This window comes from Drosophila montana, unplaced genomic scaffold (assembly GCF_035044405.1).
Source record: "Drosophila montana isolate Dmon_TW-CO22-7 unplaced genomic scaffold, ASM3504440v1 contig_3733_1, whole genome shotgun sequence".
Taxonomy (NCBI): domain Eukaryota; kingdom Metazoa; phylum Arthropoda; class Insecta; order Diptera; family Drosophilidae; genus Drosophila; species Drosophila montana.
In genome coordinates, this window is record NW_026998620.1 from 9,437,066 (window position 1) to 9,460,956 (window position 23,891).

At 46.8% G+C, this 23,891-nt stretch overlaps 5 protein-coding genes across 26 annotated transcripts in view; 3 read left to right on the forward strand and 2 right to left on the reverse strand.

Moving 5' to 3' along the window:
• Positions 1–3,158, reverse strand: part of LOC135436075 (collagen alpha chain CG42342) — a 72,215-nt gene extending 69,057 nt beyond the window's left edge. For all 22 annotated transcript variants that reach the window (XM_064693501.1, XM_064693491.1, XM_064693490.1 and 19 more), the window contains exon 1: positions 2,652–3,158. The gene's annotated coding sequence lies outside the window, so the exon portion shown is untranslated. The remainder of the gene's footprint in view (positions 1–2,651) is intronic.
• Positions 3,159–4,859: 1,701 nt separating this feature from the next.
• On the forward strand, positions 4,860–6,159 carry Decay (Death executioner caspase related to Apopain/Yama). Its single transcript, XM_064694455.1, has 4 exons — positions 4,860–5,231; positions 5,320–5,402; positions 5,462–5,711; positions 5,783–6,159. Exons 1-4 carry the CDS (start codon positions 4,898–4,900, stop codon positions 6,043–6,045), a joined length of 930 nt encoding a protein of 309 aa, XP_064550525.1. The 5' UTR covers positions 4,860–4,897; the 3' UTR covers positions 6,046–6,159.
• A 131-nt stretch (positions 6,160–6,290) lies between these two features.
• On the forward strand, positions 6,291–7,841 carry Gr89a (Gustatory receptor 89a). Its single transcript, XM_064694454.1, has 2 exons — positions 6,291–7,309; positions 7,371–7,841. Exons 1-2 carry the CDS (start codon positions 6,374–6,376, stop codon positions 7,533–7,535), a joined length of 1,101 nt encoding a protein of 366 aa, XP_064550524.1. The 5' UTR covers positions 6,291–6,373; the 3' UTR covers positions 7,536–7,841.
• A 3,081-nt stretch (positions 7,842–10,922) lies between these two features.
• Cad89D (cadherin-89D) lies at positions 10,923–22,576 on the forward strand. The gene is made up of 13 exons (XM_064694973.1): positions 10,923–11,040; positions 13,934–14,026; positions 14,371–14,690; positions 14,761–15,470; positions 15,534–16,494; positions 16,560–16,726; positions 16,790–19,912; positions 20,458–20,526; positions 20,591–20,836; positions 21,302–21,622; positions 21,680–21,838; positions 21,890–22,096; positions 22,159–22,576. Exons 1-13 carry the CDS (start codon positions 10,923–10,925, stop codon positions 22,487–22,489), a joined length of 6,825 nt encoding a protein of 2,274 aa, XP_064551043.1. The 3' UTR covers positions 22,490–22,576.
• Positions 22,559–23,832, reverse strand: LOC135435863 (glutathione S-transferase 1-1-like). Its single transcript, XM_064693096.1, has 2 exons — positions 23,434–23,832; positions 22,559–23,257 (listed from the first exon to the last, which is right to left on the reverse strand). The coding sequence occupies exons 1-2, from the start codon at positions 23,612–23,614 to the stop codon at positions 22,611–22,613; spliced, it is 828 nt and encodes a 275-aa protein (XP_064549166.1). The 5' UTR covers positions 23,615–23,832; the 3' UTR covers positions 22,559–22,610.
• Positions 23,833–23,891: the final 59 nt, after the last annotated feature.

The following is a 23,891-nucleotide window of genomic DNA, read 5'->3' on the forward strand; positions in this document are numbered from 1 at the left end:
CTCTGCCTGTGCTGCCTGCTCGTCTGTGGTGCTGCATAATTGCTTTGTGGCTTGAGGATTACACATACTCTCCCTTTTTTTTCGCTGCTGCCCAGACTCTACGAGCTGTACGGACTACCTGCCTGCTGACTCACTTAAGACAGCGTCGCTCACTAAGCCGTCGGCTTGGGCTGATTTGCGGCAACCGCCAGTGGCGGCTTTTAAGCCTTAAATGCATTCAGCTCATTTAATTTGCAATGCGCGGCAAAAAACCGACCAAACCACCAGCAGCTTTTATCTCTCTCTCTCTCTCTCTCTCTCCCGGGGTCTCTCCCGCTCTCACTCTGTCTCGTTTATTATATAATTAAGTTAAAGTGAGCGGCGGCTGGCAATTTGCGTGAAGCTGCCAGCTCCCAGCTCTACCCCCATTTGGATTTGACAGCTCTGCACGCTAATTTCTTAATTTTCACCTTCCGCTTTTGCGGTGGCAAGTAGCTAGCAGCAGACTCTGCAGAACCAGAACCAGAACCAGAACCCATAGCCGTAGCCACAGTCAGACCCGTAGCCGTGTGAAGCACAACCCCTTTTTGTTGGCTACCCAAAAATCATTTCCGTATTTCTATGTCTATTATTATTATTATGACTTTTATTGTTATGCTCAACCGCCGGCTGCCGCCGGAGCTGTTATCAACACCCGCAACAATGGCGCGACGACCCCAGCGCAGCTTCAGGCTTAGGAACCAACTGCCCAGCGCCAACCCCCTTTGGCTGATTGCTGTTGCCGTTGCCGTTGCTGTCGCTGGTTCATTCGCGCGTTAAATGTGCTTGGCGGGGTGGTGGGGGATAGGGGGAGGGTAGTAAATGAAACCCCCTCGATTCGATTGAAACTAGGAATGGTTGATGCTTTCGCCCTGCTCTTTGGCTCGATGGCCGTTTCGTGTTCAATTTAGCGTCATAATTTCGTTTATGGCATGGACTGTGCTCACTTTTTACCCACACCCGAACAGCCCCTAGCCCCCTGCTCCCTGCTGCACCGCCTACTTGCCACTTCGCCCTGTCACAGTTGCTGTCAAGTGTTTTGTTAAGTTCATCAAAATTGTCGCCGGCTGCTTCTGCTGCTGCTCCCGCTGCTGCAGCCTCCACTTAACGCAATTTTCAGTTGCGGCAGTCGCGTCTACTTGACTGTCATTCATGCACTCATTTCATTCATTCATTCATTCATTCACTTAGCCATTCAAGCAGTTCACGCCATTTACAGTTACAATTAATGTTTGTTTGCCTGTCGCCCGCATCGCCCCACACACACACACGCACACACACACACACACACACACACACAACATCAAAGCAGTCCCAAGGCATCCTGGCAGCCTCGCCCCCCCCCCCCCTTCTCACCACCCCTGACCCCTCACAGTCTTATCAAAGCAGCTAAAAGCTTGCATATTTCATAAGAGCCAAGTTCATAAAAAAAGTATAAAAAAAATACGTCGAAAATGCGAATCCGACAAGCCCGGCCAATTGCCCCCAGGGAGCATGAAAGGGTCGTCGTGTGGCAAAAAGCGCAACCTTTGTACCAAGCAACAAGCAACGTTCAACATAAATAAATATTTTTGCTACACTTTACACCTAACCTGTTCCGCCTTTGGGACAACGCTCTGCCCCTTCCCTAGCCCATCTGGCTGCTTGGGATGCTTTTGGTCAGCTGGGGCTTGTCATAAAGTATGTTAAATATTTGCTGAACAAGGTGTGTTCACTAATTCGAGAGTCCTGTACCGGAGTTCATTAGATTTGTGCCTCGCAACTCAATTTTCCAGCAGACGAGAAGAAGAGAATAGATGGTAAGTGGAAAAAAATGCTGCAGCGACTGCAAGTGGCAGCTGGTCACACTGACAAAACAGCAACTGGTTCTTGTTGTGTGCTCATATAATAGAATTATTTTTACCCTATTATAATTATAACATATAGCCTTCCAAAGAATCTATCTGTTGTAAGTAGAGTTTTTTAATGAAAAATCTAATAAATTACATTCAAAATCGTGTACTATATCATAAAGTAAGCTTAAAAACAATCGATCCAAATATTAATTCTTGTATAAAATATCTAAACCATACTCAGAGTTAATGAGAAAATGAAGGTAAATCCTAACTTAACGAAATTTACCAAACACGGTTATATACACTTGTCAGCAACAGAATTGTACAAAAATAAAATGATCTGCCCAAATAAATAAATATATAAATATCCCACATTTACCAAATGTCTGCAAGGGTATTTACTACGAAGCTAACTGTTCCTACTCTTATTTATTTGTTTTCTTTTCTTTTTACAGCAATTTTTTTGCACTTTGGCGGGCATTCGCCTAAAAGCGTGCAGGCATTTTTTTGTTGTTTTTTTCTTTTATTTTTTTCCTTTAGAGCTGCTTTTGATTTGATTTCGTTTATGTTTTGAGTTTGTGCCTTTTGTCATTTACTCAACTACCACCCTAATTTGTTGTTGTCGTACACGTTTTGCATACAAAGCAAAAATACAGAACACACACACATGTATTTAACATGTATACAGGGGTAAACCAGCTCATTATGTACAAACATGCAAACACACACATACACAAACATCATGCAAGAATGTTTGTGTGTGTGTGTGTGTGTGTTGGCTGCAACTCTTTTACATACTTTGTGATTGCACCTTAGCGTTTCACTTCTGCTGCTGCTCCTGTTGTTGTGACTGCTGATGCTTCTGCTGCGTCGAACGATTTATGCACTTAACATAATTTAATTTCCCAAAAAGTGCCGCAACCAACAACAATTCAAAGCTAGCACTTGGCACACAGACACTTCTTGGTTGTTGTTGTTTTTGTTGTGGTTGTTGTTACGGCTTTGTTTTGTTTGGTTTTGCTTTCCTTTTTCTTTTCTTTTTTTTCTGTTGTTGTTGTTGGGAGGCCTTTAATCAAAAAGCAACAACATCACTAAAATGAAAACAAGCACCGCGCGCGGAGTAAAAGGCAGGCACCAGCTTCCAAAGACTTGGACGAAACGGGTGCTGCAGGCGAATTATTCGCGAAACACTCACAGTTGCACTCACACAAACACACACTCAAATAACTCGACGTTTGCTATGTTTTCTGTTTTATTTGACAATCGTTTTGCTTCCGCACCGTTTTAACACGTCCACTCGCAATGCAAGTCGTCGCGCAACTGAAAACTGGAAATGAAACCAAGTGTGTTTCTGTTGCTGTTGCTCTTGCTGCTACGGCCGCTGCTAGCGCCGCACAGTGGCTCTCTGAGCATGTAACGGGTGTGAAAACGAACTAGCCAATAGGAATGTGAAACTGTGCGAGAGAATTGTTGCAATTGCAATTTTTGGACTTCGATCAGTATTCCTGAAGGCCAGATGAAAAACTTTTGGGATATAATGTTACAATTTTAAATAGGAGCTTAACCTGGCTTCGGCTCAGGCAATAATATATCTTTGTGTTAGCAAAGTATTCTTCATGTCCAGTTGCTTGAGTGAGTCCGGATGTTCAGCCGAACAAAAGCAATGTCTTACAAAAACTGATTTATATATATACAACTTTTGCAAAACTCTTCCATTTTGTAAGATATGTATACTCTCTTTATGGCTTAAACATTTTAAATATATTCGTAAGTTTTTCTCTCCTAGCACAAAATATTGTTTCACTGTGCGACGCTCGATGATGTTGCTGTTGCTATCGTGTTTATGTTCTCTTCAAGCCATTGCTGATGCTGCTGATTTGGACTGTTCTCTGCAATGCAATCGCATCACCAATCGCCATCGACGGTCGGTTTGATTTTTGTCTGCGGTCGCATTAAAGTAAAGCGCAGTGAAATGAAGCGCATAATGTAAAAGCGATAATTAAATTCAATTGAACATAGAATTAATGCAGATGTGCGCCGACAATTGAAAGATAATTGTATATTCGAACTGATGGAATTTAACATGGGGAATAGCTTTATCAGCTAGAATCTAACTTAATAAATGCTCACGATTAAACTAATTTAGCATATTTTTGTTAAACTCTATTAAATAACGTATAAATGTAATTCATTTGAGAGCATCCTACCAGAACTCAAGTAAGGCGCTTGAGGCATTTCGTAAAACATCCAGCCTAATTAATTAGCCGGATAGTTTTTATTTCGGCCAGGTCTGCAACAATGTTTCGTCTGCCACGCGTTCCGCACTGCGCACTCTCTTAACCGGCGACGGCTCTCTTAGGCGCCCACGCAGCGCGCTCTCTTTCCACGTAGCGCTCTAACGGTAAACTTGGGTGCCGGCACACTGACAATTGGGCACTGCGTCCGGGCACACTGGCACGAGCGTACTGATAGAAGAACCCTGTGTGAGGCGAAACACTTTGGTGCTCTTTGGGTGCCATACTCATTTCCGGTTTCCGTTGCTTTGTGTGCGTGTTAAATTTGAATTGCGTAGCGAAGTTTGGCGCGCTGCGACTCGGTTTTATACGGTTTTATTTTTGCGTATTGCAAATTATGGAAAACACATTAATAGTCAAGGAGAAGGCCGCCAGAGCTGGCGGATGTTTGTAATTTCCATGAGCGATGACGACAGCACCCATTGAGGAGGACAACAGCCCTTACTTGCTGGTGTACCTTTATTGTGGGCGTGTCTCGTTGGCCAAATCGAATTGTCTGTGTGCAACTGAAAACTCATTTTATTAGCTGCCAATTGCCGGCAATGAAGAGAACTTCCCTTGAAGCAGGCTAATCAACGTCTAGGCAGCATAGCCCACAAAGAGTTGGGGAGCTTTGAAGGTTCAGCGTATGCTGATAACGCGCTGCATTGATAAGATAAGACCAGCTGGTAGCGCTAGTATTGGGGCGAAAGCTTCTGTCTTTTGAAATAAACCCAATTAGTCACTAGTTGGGTTGAACGAAAGACGGACATGGACGATACGGACTTCTCGCTCAAGTTTGGCAACAAAAATAAGCACAAGAAAGACAAAGCGGATGCCACGCAAATCGCCAAGACGCCCACATCGGAGGCGGATCTCAAGCGGATTATTATTTCCAGACCAACCACCGATGATACCTACGAGAGTTGTACACGCGCCGGCGTAGCCCTGGTCCTTAATCACAAGGATGTCAAGGGTCAGAAACAGCGCGTGGGCACCGAACGGGATCGCGATGATATAGAACGGTCCCTGCTTGGATTTGGGTTTGATGTTCGGCCCTACAACGATCTGACCTTTGCTGAAATCAACGACATGCTTAAAGAGGGTGAGTAATGCCTGTTTATGTGGAATATATGCTGCTCTTTCGGATGCATGTGTTCCGAGTCTTAATGGGAAATTCTTTTTGGTTGCAGTGGCTCGTGAGGATCACAGCGAAAACGATTGCTTTGTGCTGGTTGTCATGTCGCATGGCTCAGAGGGCAAGGTCTATGCCAAAGTAAGCATGAATTAAATAGATTTATACAAGCATTAAATAACTTTAAAGATTTTCTTCAGGACATGTCCTATCCCGTTGAGCGCCTGTGGAATCCCTTCCTGGGCGACAGCTGCAAGACGCTCGTGAACAAACCGAAGCTCTTCTTTATACAAGCCTGTCGTGGCGAGAACTTGGAAAAGGCTGTGGAGTTCACAGCTTTCTCGGTCATGACAAGGGAGCTTGCCCCAGCAGCGCCTCCAGCAGTACAGCCGGTGACCTATGCCATACCCAGCACAGCTGATATGCTCGTCTTCTACTCAACTTTCGAGAGTAAGTGAGAGCTGGTGCTCAGTTTGGTTAGTTAGTTCTAATACCATTGGCATTCCTATTCACATTTCCAGAGTACTTCTCGTTCCGCAATGTGGACGACGGCTCCTGGTTCATACAGAGCCTCTGTCGAGTGCTCGACAGCGCGGCTGCCAACGAGGCCAGTCAGCCGGAGGGCATTGATTTGTTGCGTCTGCTGACCGCTGTCAATCGCAAGGTGGCCTACGAGTATCAGTCGAATACGAAGAACGAAGCGCTCAACCAGATGAAGGAAATGCCAAACTTTATGTCCACATTGACCAAAACCTTTCAGTTGCGCGTTAGGCCAAGGTTCTAGGGGCAAACAGCTGAGTCAGCCGAGCAGACAATACATAAGCAAGTTGTGTGTTAATGTATCAAATATTTTGTATCTGTATCTGTATCTGTAAATGTATCCGTATCTGTGTATCTATCGATCGTGTTTCTTGTCGCACTTATCTGGAATTGCGCTAATGCCGCTGGGGCGCGATAACGAGCTGTGCCAATCGCACTCAAACCTAAATTTATAGCTGTAGTTAGATTGTTAACAGCGCGCCAGACCCTAAGAAGGTTGTGTGTGTGTGTGTGTGCGTTTGGGGAGTTAGCAAGCTCTGTTGCAGTTGGCCCGAGCTTTAGTCGCATTGGACATGCCAAGCTTGCCACACTTTGGTGCACTGTGCCTGCTGCTGCTGCTGCGTCTGTGGCAAACGCTGGGCCTGGCTCCGCTCAGCTTTAGCTGTGGGCGTGGCGCACGCTGCCGCCGCGCGATAACGGCCAGCGCCGCGCTGCAGTGGCTCGGCCTATTGGCGCTATCACCGCTGCTGCTGCGCGAGAGCGTGGCCCTGTACGCGACGACCAACGTGAAGCACTCAAAGCTCTTCGGGCGCATTGCACTGGCCACCATGGCCGGCGATGTGGGCATATCGCTGGCGCTGCTGGGCGCGCACATCTGGCAGCGCCAGCGCCTGGCCCAGCTGCTGAATGGTCTGGCGCGTCTGCAACGCAGAACCAGGCTGAGCTGGCCCGCAACGCTTCTGCTGTGGTGCAAGCTGTTGCTCTCGCTCTACGAGCTGCTCTGCAATGTGCCCTTTCTGCAACAGAACGCGGCTCGTCTGCCCTGGCTGCAGCTGCTGGCCTATGGCGTGCAGCTCTATGTGCAGCACATGAGCAGCGTTTTTGGCAACGGCGTATTTGGTGCACTGCTGCTGTTGCTGGCCGGCATACAGCAGCTGGAGCTGCAGTGGCAGCAACTGACCCAGGAGCCAGGCCAGCAAGAGCGTCTATTGCGGCGGGAGCGACGTTTGCTGGTGGTGTGCGAGAACTTTATCCGGGTCTTTCAGCTGGGCATCTTTCTGCTGGTCATTGGCAACTTTATCAACATTCTGGCCAATATGTATGCCTACATGTCCTACTTTGTGGAGCAGCACGGCGTACCGCTGACCATTTCCAACTATTGCCTGATAGTCGCCGTTCAGCTCTATGCGATGATACTGGCCACGCATCTCTGCCAGCTGCGGCACACACGACTGCGTAGACGCTGCCTGGAGCTGTGCTATGTGCCGCAGGAGCTGACCAAAGAGCAGGTGGGTGAAACTTCAGCATTTGAGCACTTGAGCACTAGCTTTTAGCTCACTCTGCTTGCAGGCCATGCGCCCCACGCCGTTGCTGATGTGGCCCGCGGATTGCCTGAAGTTCTCCATTTTGGGCCTCTTCAACTTGGACAACGCCTTTTGGCTATTTCTCGTCTCGTATGCCGTCAATTTCATTGTCATCATTTTGCAGTTCACTGTGGAGCATTCGAAGCGCTGAAAGCTTTTTGTTCCGGATTGTGCATTTGCTGCTGCATTTGCTTAGCAGAGACAGCCACCATGCCGTGCTAGCGCCATCTATCTGTCAGAGTCGGGTATTACCGACTACCTTTGCATTGGAACTTGTCTTTAATCTTATGTTTTTGTTTGTTTCTTTTTATGGTGTTTAAGTAAACGCATAAACTGGATAAGAAAGTAGCCAAAAAATCGAGAGCCGCCAACATAAGCAAAACAAGTTGCAACAAAGACGACACCTGCTTTTTTTTTGGCTACTTGTTTGTAATACTCCCAAGTTGTATACTATTTACTAAGTGAGTGAGTAGTAAGAAAATAATTGTTTTTTTAATAATTGGAATAAGGCATTGAACTACATTTTGATATTTGCTTAATTATATAATAGCCATATATGTTAATAGAAAAAATAAAGCATCCTGAGCTGTGAGGAGCCGAGTAGACCCTTAGGTAACCGTATTACGACAATCCGGGTTTGAACACCTAGACTATTGGGTAGATGTTGTTTTATCTTAGCCTATGGTCGTCATAGTTAGATCTATTCAGAAAATTGGATTGGCAATATAATAACTATAACCATGACCCATACTTATAAGATTTATAGAGGAGAGAGTATCCTAAGAAGTAATAAGTAAAGTAAAAGAAAGAGTAAAGGTTGACTAACAGAAAACGAAATTATTTATAATTCATTTACTATTATTATAGGGAAACATCATTATCATATGTAGCCTAAAAAGTACCATAAATCCCATCACATATATATGTTTTAATGTTTAAACGATCTTTTCATATATGGTATGTACAACTCAACCTCCAGCCGATCATTCCTATAAAATATGATCAATTAATGAGGATAAGATTTTGCTCAGATATTAAAAGCATATTCAAATAATGATTATCAAGTTCGCTTAAGATATTTATAATATTATATGAGAAAATTTTAGCCGAATTCGGTAGACTCCAACCACCAAAAATATATAAAAAGAAGACGAATCTATCTTAAGTTTTAAATAGAGAGAAGAAAACTAAGTGTGCATGGAAAAAGACTAATGGTTGATAGACAAATAGACTAACATAGCTAAATCAACTTAGATTTGATGCCAGATTCAGATATACAGCGAAAACTCAACTAGCAGATTTTCCTCCCCTTTGGCGGACATTGTCTCTCGTTGTCTCTTGGGCGGAAAAAAAAGCCCGTCTGTCGCTGTTCGCCCAAAAGAGTTTTCACTGTATTTACTTTATGAAATCGGAAGAGTCTTCAACTTGTTCCTTTAACTACAAACAAATACCTATAAAATATGCCCAAGAGAGTTTTCAATGTATAAAGTTTTTGAAATCGGAGATGTTACATTCTATTTTGATACAAATCCTTTCCAACTGGTTTCTTTAGTTTTTATTGCTTATCTGCCCTCGGGAACCGTTCCATCAAAGGTCTCCAAACATATGAGTTCTATCAAGCTCACGCACGATCCACTTTGATCAGTTCATATGTGTAAATGCCATGCCTACACAACATTCGATAGTGTTTTTTAGGCAACAAAGCATATCAAATCGAATCGGGTTGCATCATTTTCGAATAATACAAAGCCGAATTGATTGTTGTAACCCGTAACTTAATAGGGCAAACTCGTAATCCGATTTTATGATGCGCATAGTCAAATTAGCTTTTGTCTGATGTTGCTTGGACTGGCGCTGCTTCCTCCTTTCACTGCTGCGCTTGATTTCAACTGCTGCCAACTCCTGGAACTGCCCTCGCACATTAGCATACAGACGTATATTGAGTATTTGCTGCTAACCGCAATTGCAGGAGCCCTCGCACGCGCCAATTTTCCAAGCCGCTGGGCGGACGACTATTGCCCCCCGGCAACTGCGCCCGCTGCCCATCAACTGGCTGCAGCTGCAACATCGGCTCCACTCAGGTGTTATGTAAAGGCTATTAGCCACAATTGCAGTTGTTGTTGTTGGCTGTTGTTGTTAAGTCTGCTCTTGAGATCATTTTGTTGTTGCCGTTCGCTGCTGCATTCTTTGAGCCCATCTCCAGCTATGACCAGCACCGTTAAGACGCCTCTGCACTGGCTCTGGCTCTGGCTCCGGCTATAACTCCGGCTCTGGGCCTGGCTTTGACTCTATGCTAAGCAAGTGCATTCATCTGGCCCCTGCTCGATGCCAGCTTATTGCATTGTTGCTCGCCACTGTCTCAGATTGTTTTATTTTGATTTTTGAGCTGCAGCTGCGCTTGGTTGGATCTTGTTGGGATCTGCCCTCTCAGCTACTGAGAATGGGGCGTGTTAATGGCCGAGCTGGCTAACGTGAACGTTGGGCGCTAAAGCTCAGCAAGCGCACCTTGCGCTCTATATGCCCCATACCCATTGAAAATGTGCAGTCGAGCGGGTATACAGGACCTCTGCAGATATATGTAACTGGGCAGCAGGAGAGATTCTTCTTGGTCAGTTGAGCTGAACTAGCCATATCTTTTTTTCTGTGCTACTTTCTTTATATTTTTTTTTTCCCACGGCAGTTTCATACAGATTCACAGGGTATCTCCTAGTTGAACACGCACGCCTACAACAGTTGGCTATAAATAAATATATATATATATATATTTAAGAGCACATTTCACAGGGTATCTCCTAGCCGGACACATATGCGTATAGCACCTGTGCTTCTTCCTCGTCTTCTGCTTCTTCTACTGCTTCTGCTTCTGCTGCGTGTTTATGTTAATAAGTTTGGCTGTTTATTGTTTTTATTATTACAAAGTCTATTGCCATTTGCTGTTGTTGTTGCCTCTGGGCTGGTCTTCCTTCTTTCTTTTTTTATACTTTTCCATTTCATTTTGCTTCTTTTGTTTTCTTTTGAAGTCAAAACCCATTTTGGCTGTTGTTTTCGGAACAAAGCTGCAACGGTGCTTGGAAGACCTATCCACATGTCAGCTGCTCTTGGCCAGCAGGCAAGTCCAGGATAAGCCCAGCAGCTGCTGCTTATTCTTTTGACCCAGACTGTGTGGATGCGCCCACTGCAAGATTTTCATTTTCCTGCCACTTGTTGCACTTGTTATCGCTGTTGTTGTTGTCGCTGTTGTTGTTGTTGTTGTTGCAGCAAAACTAGTCGCTTCACATGTTGTTCACATAGAGACCCAGCTTGGCTTGGCTGGGCTCAGCTCGGCCGAGCTTGCGGCCCGGGCACATCATTCAGTTGGTCGTGAGGTGTTTGCGTTGTCGGTTGTTTGCGCTGGTTGTTCGCGATGTGAGTGTGTGTGCGCGTGTGTGCAGGGTGTGTGGGAAATTGTATTCAAACGCTTTGCAAAAACGCATTCGAAAACGAGCGCCAAACTTAAATTTCCGAATATATCCGTGCGATTTGAAAAATGTGTCAGAAAATGGCCGCGGGCCTTGTTTATGCCGCCTGCTTCAGCGCTTTGATGTTCCTGTGGGTAGCTGCGGCTCAAACGGGACCAGTGCAAGGCAAGTTGCGGGCCAAAAAGTCGTTTAAGCCTTGTTAGTGAGTGTGTCTGTGTGTGTGTGTGTTAGAGAGTTGTGCGTGCTGTCCACTGAGCGGATTTGTCAATGCAGCTTGACAACATCCAAAGTCTTGATGTCTTTCATCTCACGCTTTTTGTTGCATTGGCCAACTTGTTTGTCCCGTTAAATAACCCAAATTTCAATTTGAACGTCGTAAATTTACATTTGTCTGCGGCGATAAGCGACTAGGAAGTGGAAGCCCCAGCGTTGCAGTGTGTGCCAATTGGTCAGTTTGTTGTCTGTTGATGCAATATGTGGCACATATGTATATAATATATTCCACTGAATTGATCGCTTACCAACGCCTACTGCGACAGTGCCAAAACTTGTTGGCCCATTTCCTAACCAGCTCCTGCGGCACCTCACTGTGGCAACACCTTATGACACCTTTAGCGAACGCCCCAAAACGTTGGGAAAACACGTCGCGCGGCACAAAGTTGAAATGTTTAACTGGAACCACTTAAAGAATGCCGCAATGTTCTAATTAAATCTTAATTCATGTGTGTGTGTGTTTATGTGTAATTGTCTTGGTCTAGCTTGGCATTAAATAAAACACTGGCCGCTTGAACTTAATGCTTAAGTGTACCAACTACTCCCCAACGACTGCCCAACTTCCCCCTCTTAACTCATTTGATTGTGGACTGTGCTTAGCATAAATGTGAAATGCACTCAAGTTATATACCATTAAGATGATATGAGAGCATTGACAGTGAATGTGCCACAAATTGTGGATAGTTAAAAGATGCAAAGCGAACTAGATCGATCTGAGAATTATGACACATGGACTAAAAGTGTTACAATACGATTTAGATGCTGGACTGATTGTTATTATTAAATGCGCCAGATATAAATCAATTAAGTGATTGTGAGAGTTATGTGAAAAAAAAGTTGGACGTTAACTAGGCAAAGGATAAGCCACAGATACATAAATAGCTTGCTCTTCTGCTTACTTTTTTTTGGTATAACATTTAAAAATGATGTGCCATAAATTGGATATCTTATATGATACTAGCGGGTATTACCTTTTGGATATTACTTTTCCATCCAGTTCCCGCCCGTACAACATTTAATTCTGGCTGTACTATCTTGATCTCCACTTCTATTTCCCATCGAATTAAGAACCAAAAGTTGAAATCAACGGCTCCCGTCCATGTTAGCCTTGTGCTGAGAATTGTGGAAGCCGAAAATAAACGTTTGACCCGCGCTTTTATCCAAGAGCGATGGATTTCACGAAAATCGAAATACATTTATCACAAAAATTGGTGAAAATGAATTGAAAGCCGATCTGATGGTAAACAAAAAACTTTCATGCAACAGTTTTTCGCTAAATTTCCAAAGTTGCGTATTCATTAATTTCTTAAAATATCAAAAATAGTTTTGAGGCTGATCTCCTTAAAAACAAGTTTTAAGCAAATCGGGCATAACTTAAAACTTCGCCAAAAACTCTTTGAATCTATATTTTCCCCAGAGGATGTTTGGATTCTGCAAAAAGTGTGAAACACATCTCAAATGACTTTTCATCTTTGGAAATGAATTTGATCGTGAAACTTCACCCATCAAATCTTCGAATGAGGAATGGATTTTCCGAAAAGTGTGAAATACGCCTCAAATTAATTTGAGCAAAGAAATTTGCAATTCGTTTTTCGCCATTTTTCCAAACTTGTGGGAGGAATTTCCCAATACCCTGTCTTGACGTGCACCTCCATCACATAAGATGAAAACTTCTGCTTCTAGCAGTCAGTCAAGATAAACATTTTTATATAATATATAAAGAGATAGTTCTTAAAAGATATGTGTGAAACATCATTCGAGCAATTTAAAAGTAAAACCCAAATTGCATTGCTTAAGCTTGGGACATAAGAGACATCGCCCAATTCTCATTCCTAATTCAATTAACTTTTGGTTGAGAATTCCTTAGGATAAATTTAATGCATTGGATAAAATCATGAATGTAAGATAAATTGGTGGTTCACTGAAAATTTGTTTTAAATAAAAAGCTTAAGCCCGGAAATCATATGTTCAAATATTTGTCAATTAGTTCCACTTTAGATGTCATTTAATTTGAATGTATAGTGCATTAGATAATTTAAGACTCGCAGAAATTAAGTTTTTTTTAGATGCATGCCATTATATTTATAGTACTTATCTGCATTAATCGCTGGCTTTTTCTCAGTCTCAGCTGTGTTCAGATGAAACTGTAGCAACTTCACCTGGCTTGTTCCACCTGCATTTCCGGCCCAATCAAGTTTTGTGGCACAATTGCAATGCTACATTTTCATATTATATGCATTTTAAGTATACTATATATATGTGTGCTTGGCAATAATCCGAGTTCACACCAAAACGAGCCAGAAACTGCAAGTAAATAGAAACTGCAGCTCAAATTGCAATAGCTGGCAGCAGCTACAACAACAACAACAATAAAACTTAAAAAAAAAAATGAAATAAGACTAACAATAAACAAGTAAAGCCTACGAAAGACTGCGAAGATTTCACTCCAGCAATAATAAGGCAACAACAACAACAACTGAAACAACAATAAACAGCAAAGACAAAAAGACAAAAAGACATCTGAAATGATAGTTTCTCGCCGCCGTGTACTAGATGTTCCGAAAAAATGTCAGAAAGTCAGCCACTGAGGCAGTACGTCAGCCAAGAGACAAGAGGCCCAAGCCCAGACTGGAATCCAACCGGGCGCCGCATCTTTTGTGCGGTTGCCTGTCACTTGGGGCACATTTGACTTGGCCCCGGCTGCAGTGCAGCAGTCGTTGGGGCTAGCAAAAATAAAAAACAAAACATTGTCTAATTATGTCATGAGGGTGGGAACCGACCCGCAAGCCTTAACGCTAAAATAATTCGTTGATTGCAGTGCAGCTGCAAGATGAGAGATGGCAACAGCAACAGCAACTGCAGCAGCAACTGCAACTGCGACTGCGACTGCGACAGCGACAGCTGAATGCATGTGGAAAAGTGTTGCAATTGCTCATGAAAAATCACAGTTGGCTTGTGGGCGTGGCAGCGCCCAGCCACGCGACAAACGTAGAAAGTTTCGGCTAGTTGTTTGCCAGTTCCTCAAACAATTGGCCCAACGATTCGCTTCGCACGTTGCCTTATGGAGATTTTCAATTGTTGTTATATTATTATTTTTTTTCCGTTTTCGGTTCTCAGCTCGCAATTAGCATGCCAAATAAAAGAGAAACAACAAATTTGTGTAGATAATTTGTCAACGTTGATTTTTTGTTTTGCGCGTATCTTAATCACAGCTCATGTCTATATAGTATTTAATCTGTAACTGTTCCACTTTAGTGGGCTCCGGCAGCTGCGTCTTCCACTCGCTAGATGGCGCTGCAACGGAAAGCGAAGGTGTGCGCTTCATACGGCTACGCGAAGACGCCCAGGTAGGCAAGGAAATCTTACGCGTGCAGGCCTATCCACGCTCCAGTGTGGCCCTCAAGGGCTCCGATGCCAGCGCCGATCACAAGTATTTTAATCTAACGGAATACAATGCCACGACTCTGGTGGTTAGCCTGGCGCGTTCCCTGGAGCGTCTCGTGGATCGCGATGTGCCCCGAAATTTGCTCAAGTTTCGCATACTCTGCGCAGGCAGGAACGAAAAGCTTGAGGAGGTTCGTTAACTGAAGATTTCCTTTCAAGTTGAACTACACATAAATTCGCATCAATTAATTTCAACCACAGGGTAGCTACCTCTCCATTACGGTCTACATTGAGGATGTCAACGACAATGCGCCAGAGTTTCTCAATGTTCCTTATGTGGTTGATGTGGATGAAAATACATCCGTTGAGAGCATCATCTTTCAGGGCGTGCAGGCCTTCGATCGGGATAAGCCCAATACACCCAACTCGGAGGTGCACTTCAGCATGTCAACGGTTCCAGAGCAGCTCTCCGCCGATGGCAGACCGTATTTTGCCCTGAAGAGTCCCCACCGACCGCTGTTAATACTCAAGCGTGAGCTGGACTTTGATAACGGTATACGGCAGTTTAAGCTGCCAATCTTTGTCTGGGATCGTGGCACGCCCGCCAATCAGGCCAACACCACGATCACAATCAATGTGCGCGACGTGGATGATCTGCCGCCCAAGTTCACCGAGGGCGTCTATCGCACCAAGATCAATGAGTTCTATCCAATGACCGGCATGCCCGTACGCATTCCGCTGTACTTTGCTCCGCCGATCATGGCCTATGATCAGGACTCACTGAATGCCACACTTGTCTATGATATCATCTCTGGCAATGAGCGTCAGCTGTTCCGTGTGAATCCCCACAACGGAGTTATGTATCTGCAGAAGGAGATTGATCTCGAGGAGGAGAGTTTGCCGGGCAATACCTTTGTGGTGCAACTGGAGGCAAGACAGAAGGATAATCCACTAAAGAAAGCTCTAGCACGGTGAGTATCCAACATCTCAAATAAATATCTGTTTGTCGTTCCTTATCAAAAATCCTTTCTCAGCATCGAGGTGGAGGTGCTTGATCTGAACGACAATGTGCCAGAGTTTGAGGCCGATTTCTACAATATATCTATTGTGGAGAATCTGCCCACGGGCTTCAGCGTCTTGCAGGTGAATGCCATTGATCGGGACCAAGGCGAGAACTCCGAGTTCCTCTACAATCTTGTCGAGAATAAAACAGCTGCTGGCGCCTTTCGTATCGACTCTCGCACCGGTTGGATCACTGTGCGCGATGATCGCCTGCTCGATCGCGAGCAACGGCGATCCATACAGCTGAGGGTGGAGGCGCTGGAACGCAATCCCTCCTATTTGGATGATAAGCATCTGAAGAAACCGGGTCCCAGCATGGTGCGAGTGGATATCACGTTGCTGGACAGCAACGACAACAATCCAAAGTTCGATCATGGTAATCTGTACGAGTTTAAGGTGCCCATAACGGCAGCTGTGGGCTCTAAGATCGGTCGGGTGGCCGCCCATGATCCCGACGACGGCCCCAATGGTCAGTTACTCTACGAGCTACAGCGGCCCAAGGGCAGCGGCTATATACCCTTTCGGCTGGACAGCAAGAACGGCACCATCTATGTGGCTGGTCCGCTGCGACGTGGTCGCATTGCGGTCTTCGTGGAGGCCAGCGATCAGCCCACCAATCCCTCAGAGCGTCGCTTCTCCTTGGCCGTCATCACCATCGAAGTCTATGCAACGATCGATGATCAGGCGATCGATTTCGTGGGCGCGCCCTATGAATTTTGGGTGGGCGCAAGTACGCCGCTCGGCACGTCGGTGGGTCAGGTGCGCACCACATTGATATACGATGGCGAGGACGAGATAATGTACGATCTGTTGCACACATATTCCGAGGGCGTGCCGTTTGCCATCGAGGAGCGATCGGGCATTATCACAGTCATACGTGAGCTATCGGAGTTCAAGAGGCGCATCTATAACTTTGAAGCGGTGGCCAATTATGTGAGTGGCTGGAGGAATACCGGGTGATGCACATATGTATTGAACGGATTTTAAATTCCTTTCAGCTCTTTGCCAATTCATCGCAGCCGCTGATCACTTCGCGCAGCTCCCTGCCGCTGACCACAGCAGCCTCACCCGAGCTCAGCGACGAGGGTGTGCTCATAACGAATCTAACGATCCACATTGTAAGCAAACCCGAGCCGGAGAAGGTGCCACTGCGACCTGTCATAGAGTGAGTACAGAAATCAGGACTCTCAGTTGCATAGCGTAATGTCTACTCCTTTTGCTTATGTAGGGAAATCAATATGAATATAATCAACTTCCATGTGGAGGAGAATCTGGTGGGCGGCATTATTGGCCAGCTGCTCTACAAGAATGCGCTGAATGTGGCCAACAACGAACTGGGCAGTTTTCGTGAGCTGAGCACAGCTGCGGGCAGCGGCAACCTCACCATGGGCAGCCGTTTCCGCAGTCGCAATCGCAGTCGCAACTCCAAGTCGAAGCGACGGCTGCCGCGACGTCTGGCGGGGGACACAAATCTGAAGCTGCGCTATATTATAGCCAATCAGCAGGAGGTGATCAACAAGATAACCATTACGGAAGACGGCACCCTGCTGACGCTGATCGGACTGGATCGGGAGCAGCAGGCCAGCTATGAGCTCACAGTCATAGTGGAGTACAGCACGGGGCTGGTGAGCGGAGCGGGCATCTATCAGGTGAACATCAAGGTGGACGATGTCAACGACAATGCGCCCAAGTTCAATGCGCTCACCTACGTTGGCCTGATCAATGAGAACTGCGCCGTGGGCACAGAGCTGTCCATGAACCAGGCCATACAAATCACCGATGCCGATGAGGGCATGAATGCCGAATTCCGCGTGCAACTCCAGGGTGACTCCAGTGATCAGTTCACCGTTGAGTATGTCAATGCCAGCACTGGCGAGAATGCCAGCCAGCATAAGCTGCCCCAGAGCACAGGTGCTTTCAATATATTCAATCTGACCGATCAGTGGAACGAGGAGTTCAAGTACCAGGAGCTGCACAACTCTTTCATGCAGTCAAACTTCAAGCTCAGCACCGGTCCCTACTTCCGGATTAGCTATACCGGCAAGCGCGGCCTGGACAGGGAGAAACAACAGCTCTACAATCTGAAGATCGTGGCCGCGGACACTGGCGGCCTTTCGGGCTATGCGCATCTCACGATTCTCGTGGCGGATGTCAATGATAATGGACCGATGTTTGAGCGCATTTCCGTGTTCAAGGATTCGCGTCTGGAAATTCGCGAATACAATACGGATATGGAGATCTATTTTGTGGAGAGCTCGCATGGCATGGTCCTGCCGCCTGCTGGCGCCAATGGCATGATGATGGCGCCACCCGCCTATCACATACCCGGCTCCCCTAGACTGCATATGGAGAGGGAGAAGGGCAGCGCGGTTGGATCCGTCGCTGGCGCTGGCGTTGTGGGTCGCGCCAAATCTCGACGCCGTGTGGCACGCGCGATTCCAGTTAAATGCCCCTTGTTTGCCATTTATGAGGACACGCCGGTGGGCGCCAAGCTCCTGCAGCTGAGCGCCAGCGATGAAGACTTCGGCAGGAATGCCCAGCTGCACTATGAGCTATACGGCGAGCAGGTGGAACGCTCACCGGGCATGCCCATGATCAAGCTGCACACCGTACGCCACTTTGCCATAGACAAGCTGAGCGGCGAGCTGACCGTCAACTATCCGCTGGCGGCCAACATTGAGATCTGGCTGAATCTCAGCGTAACCGATATCGACGGCCTCAAGGATACCACCTGCATGCGCTTCACGGTCATCGATGTGAACAACCATGTGCCGGCCTTCAAAAAGTCCTGGTACAGTTTTGACACACCCGAGGGCGACTACAAGGACAGTGTGCTGGGCCAGGTGCTGGCCATTGACATGGACTACGGCGAGAATGCGAACATAACGTATTCCCTAAGTGACCTGCAGCTGCCGTTCACAGTGAAGCCCGCCTCGGGCGTGCTGAAGATCAACGGCCAGCTGGATCGGGAACTGCGCGCCAAGTACAATTTCCAGGTGATAGCCAGCGACAATGCGGAGCCAATGCAGCGTCTGTCGAGTAGCGTCGATGTCGAGGTGAATGTGATGGATATCAATGACAACCGGCCCGAGTTCATTGGCTACGACGATCAGACCAAGGCGATCAAGTATATAGCTGATCTGGCAGATCGCACTATGATGGTGCCTGTCTATAAGGCGTATCTGGACCGGAGCACGCTGCCGGGCATGTTTGTGAAGCAGGTGAATGCCATCGACAAGGATTATGTGGGCAATGGCAATGGACTGGTGCTCTACTCCATATTGCATCAGGAGCTGCATGCGCCCGTCTTTCAGATAGATTCCCGCGACGGCACCATTACCACGGTGTCCAATATACGGGGCTACAACGATTATGAGCACCTCAATGTATCTGTTATTGCCTCCGATCTGGGCAGTCCAGCGCTCTCGGCCACCGCCGTGGTGCTCATCAATTTGCAGGGCCAGGCGGTTACTGAGCCAACGCCGCCACCTAAGCCGGAGATTCCGATCAATGTGACCATATTCCAGCATCCGTACTACGATGTGCAGCTGACGGAGAACAATGAGGCGCCCATTGAGGTAATGCGTCTGAACCTGACGGCCGGCTTGAATGCCGAAAACTATCGCTGGTCCCTGTGGCTGGAGGAGGGCCTGGACGAGTCCGATGCGCATCCACCGTTCGAATACGATGCCAAGAATATGCTGCTTTACGCCCTCAAGCCCTTTGATCGGGAGCACATCGCACGCTATCAGCTCCGGGTACGCGCCGATCGACTGAGTCGAGGAGCACGCAACTACGCCAAGGTATCCTATCCGGTGGTCGATGAGCGCGTCGAGGGCCTCTCGCCCAGTGAGTGCCGCATTGTGGTGCGCATCGCAGACGAAAACGATAATTCACCCAAGTTCCGTGGCAACGGGCAGCCAATTGTCGCCGTGCTGCCCCGCAGCGCCAGTTTCGGCTACCACGTGACCCGCGTCACAGCCACGGACGCCGACGAGGGCCTCAATGCGGAGATTCGCTATCGTCTGCTGAACGAGCCCACCCGACTCTTCGGCATCGATGACCTAACGGGCAACATACGCTTGCTGGGCGACCTGCCCCTGGACGAGCGCATCTACGGCTTCGATGTGAAGGCCACCGATCGCATCGGTGCCGATGACGGTCGCAGCGGCATTGTCAATGTCTTCGTGTACATCATAGACGAGGCCAAGCAGGTGCGTCTCGTGGTCGCCGGCATGCCCGTGGATGTCGAGCGTCGCATAGACAGCCTTATGGATGCGCTCAGCTCTGCCATTGGCAAGGATGTGCGCGTCCGGCTGCTGGAACCCAATTCTGGAGGAACCGAAGTGGCGTAAGTTGAATTAACAAGCAATTTTATATTCTTCCACTTATGGTGAAATCCTTGAATTCCATAAATCCATAAATTCTTGTTCAGCTATTGTAAATGACGGGGTCTTACAGTATATCTTATAAGAAGCTGTCATAGGAACTCATAGGAACTGCTCAATCAAACTTTTTGCGGGTTTCAAGATGTCTGCACAACATAAGAAAACTTTATTTTATAGCTCCCGTTGGATTGATCATAAATACAGCTCTTCTATGAAACATTTTTTAGTTTTGTTTTGCAATGTTTCTTAACCAAACAATTATATCACACACATAGCTCTGATCGGTTAAGAATTGATGTCAATGTCTTCTCCGCTTTTCTCAGATAGATATGACTTCTTAATGTTTTTCTTAGATGATATCTAGTCTTCTTTATACCATAACATCGGCTTGGAAATATATTATTAAACTGAGAAAATCCTCAGGATCTAAGGAAATATTAAAAAGAAAATCAAACTCTTTTTTATAAGGTTAACATTAATCTATATCTCTATATATCCCTATGCACAGCACCAATGCCTACATCTACGCCGTCGATCCACATACCAATTCCATTGTGGAAATGGAGCAGCTGCAAGAGTAAGCATTAACGCCCACTCAACCGGCTGGAATCCGAAGATGATTAATTTCCCCGATTTTACAGGTCTCTGGCCGGACTGCAACTGGATGCGCTGCAGCTGCAGCAGCTTCAGCATCAGCAAGTGGACAGCAGCAAGACAATGCCGCGCATCATCGAATTGGCCGAGTTTGGGCAGGCGCCGCGTTCCACTCACGCCTCCGCCTCGAGCTTTATGGGCGGCCTGGAGTTGGTGACTTTGGTGCTGCTGGCGCTGGTTAGCCTGGGCGCACTTATAGCTGCCTGTTGTTACCTGTGCATGCGCCAGAAACGGTAAAAAACAAAAAAAATACATAAAAAACTGCAACAGAAAGACTGCCAAACGGGCGCTTTAATGTAGCTCATAGATGCATTTGTGCTATCCATAGATATAAACATACAAACACATACATATACATATACATATATACATGCTTAGTCTAAGGCCGTCTAATAAATCTCTTTAAGTGCTGATCAAATGACTTAGTTGTTGTTGTTGGTTGTTGGTTGTTGGTTGTGCTCTGGAAAACCGGCTGTAGCTGCCGATCACCTGACCGTTGGAATTCTAACTGTAAAAAAAAATCTCAACGCACAACAAAAACACAAACAACACCAACAACTGCAACTGCAGCCCAAACAGCTGGCAATTAAGCTAAGCTTCTCCAGAACTGTTGACAACTGACACTCAAATGTGAATGTGAATGTGAATGTCAAAGCCACTCGGTAAATCTGATCATATACTCTTCCATCTGCTTGCAGTCAGCTCTGGTCACAGCGCGACTTTGCCGCCTCGGAAGCCGGTCTGGCCTATACCATAGCCGGCGTCAACCAGTCCCGGTCGCAGCAGAGACGCCAGCGTCAGCGCCAGCAGCGGCACACGCAGCGCTGCAGCAAGGGCAGCGGCAGCAACATAATCGGACAGCAGCGTCCGACGAGCGGCTTCTTGAACGAGTCGGTGTGCTCCTCGGCGCAAACGCAGTCGACGGCAGCGGCCACAGAGAAACTGGAACAGCAGTTGCATCACCATCACCAGCAGCAGGCGCTGGTCACACAGCAGCAGCATCATCAGTACCTGAACGAGTGAGTAGCAGGCACCAAAAACTGGTTCCAAATTAAGCCAAATGCCTCCGATTCCAGACAGCAGCAGCAGCAGCAGTGCCAGCGAGAATATATTGACGTGCCGCTGCCCAAGTCCATTGCGGCCAAGGCGGCGGCCGCAGCGGCAGCTACTGCAGCCGCCGATGGCAATGCCCCATTTGTGCTTAAATACAACTCCTGTCAGCCAGTCAACAATCTGTAAGTCCTACTTGGGTTAAAGCCAACCGTGGTTAAAACGACTTCTTTTAGCAATAACTATGAAACGTCGCTGTTCTCGCTGCACTCCACTGGCCAGGACTCGGGCGTGGAGTTTCTCAGCAGCCGCGAGCTGTACGAAACCTCGCCCGACTCCTTTCAGCACAGCGGCTCCAAGCGGGTCAGCAATGCGGAGCTGCTTTGTCCCAGGCACGCCAAGGCTCACTTGGAGCTCCGCCAGCAGCCCCACACGGACAGCAGGTAGGTGGCATTCAGCCAGACCAACAGCTCAACTCAATTAGCTACACTTGCTTCCATTCCAGTGATACCTACGAGGATTCACTGAAAACGGATGAGCCGCTGGTGGCGCACAATTGCCGCAACGGCAGCTGCGAGCATCGTGCGCATCAGCATCTGCATCAGCACCAGCATCCACATTATCAGAACACCAAGTTCGAGAAGCGCTCCTCCTGCGTGCGGCACTCGTTCTCGGGCGTCAAGGACGACCTCATGCAGCACTCGCCGCAAATCTCGCTACGTCCACGTGGACACGCGCTGCGCAACTCGATGAACGATCTGGAGCAGCGGCTGCACAATTTGGAGCAGTCCTTTCGACGTCCCCTCGAGTTCAGCAAGTCGAACTCCCTGTTTTAGCTGTTAAGTGAACCAAGTGCAATGTTTAGTGTTTAGTAGCTCCTCCTCACTGATAAGAACCAAGTGCAATAAATGAAGCTTTCTTTATTTGAAACATTAGGCACAGCATGGATCCGAGGATCTAGCTATCAAAGTATTTGCGAAATTCCAGGCAACCCGCCCAGTTGACATCCCAGCCGGGTGTAACCAGCTTGGCCTGTTCGTACCACTTGGCCACATTGCCGTAACGCTTAAAGTCGTAGCCAGCCACATCGAAGGAGGAGACGCTGGCCAAGATTGATATATCCGCCAGAGTTAGATTATCGCCAGCCGCATAGCTTTGGCCCTCCAGAAAGGTATTGAACAGCTCAAAAGCAGGCTCAATCTTCTTGTAGCATTCCTCATTGGGCGCTCGCTTCTGGAAGATCTGCGGATAGTAGTAATCCGCAAAGCTCTTGTACAGTGTGCCCATATCGAAGTACAAGAGCTGATTGATAAGCGCCCGCTTTTGTATGTCCTTGGGATACAGGGTGTCATCCTTGCCATACTGCTCTACCAAGTACACCATTATGGCACGCGATTCCCACAGCGAGAGGCCATTGTCCACCAGGGTGGGTATCGAGTGCTGTGGATTAATTTTCAGGTACTCCGGCTTGAATTGGTCACCGGCGCGTGTGTTGATAAGAATCAAATTATTAAACTCAATGCCAATTGCCTTGGCCGTCATAATGACCGCACGGCAGGGCGCAGATCCGGGTCGATAGTAGAAGTCCATAATGCTATTGGGGCCTAATCAAAAAACCAACATTCAAATTCATCAAAAGCTGTCACAGAGCGACTAAATATAATCTAACAAACGGACAAAGAAAACCAGCCAAGCGTCGCAAGCATTTCGAGAGCTTCACTTTCTTCGGATGACAACACAAATATCTAAATATAAAATACAACTTTTATGGAGTATTCACCTGTTTTCGGGGCTTCTCGCTGGGCTGTTTTTCTAACAAAGCGCTTTTGGGCAACTGAGCTAAGATCTGCGCTTAAAGTCAATTTTATATAGAGCCAGCATACAAATGCCACAGGCCAGGTGTTAATTAACAAAATTATTGTTTTTTGATCCGCCAAAGAGAGCTGTATTAAAGCAACCATTCGCTTCTCTTTGAGCTAAGCTCAATGCTCACAAAAGAAACCCCCATCCCCCCCTTTCCAACAAACCCTGCAATTAGCGTCAATTATTTCCAAAGATTTCAACTAAAATTATTTTGTTATAAAATAAATGTTGCCGTTTTACCCCATATTATACACATTCACGCAATCTCAGCTGTTGGTTGCGAGCTGTACATAAGTATTTGGTATCTTATCGCAAGTGTATTCTTAGATACTCAGCGTTATCAGTACCCCCAACTGACTACTCGTAAACACAGTT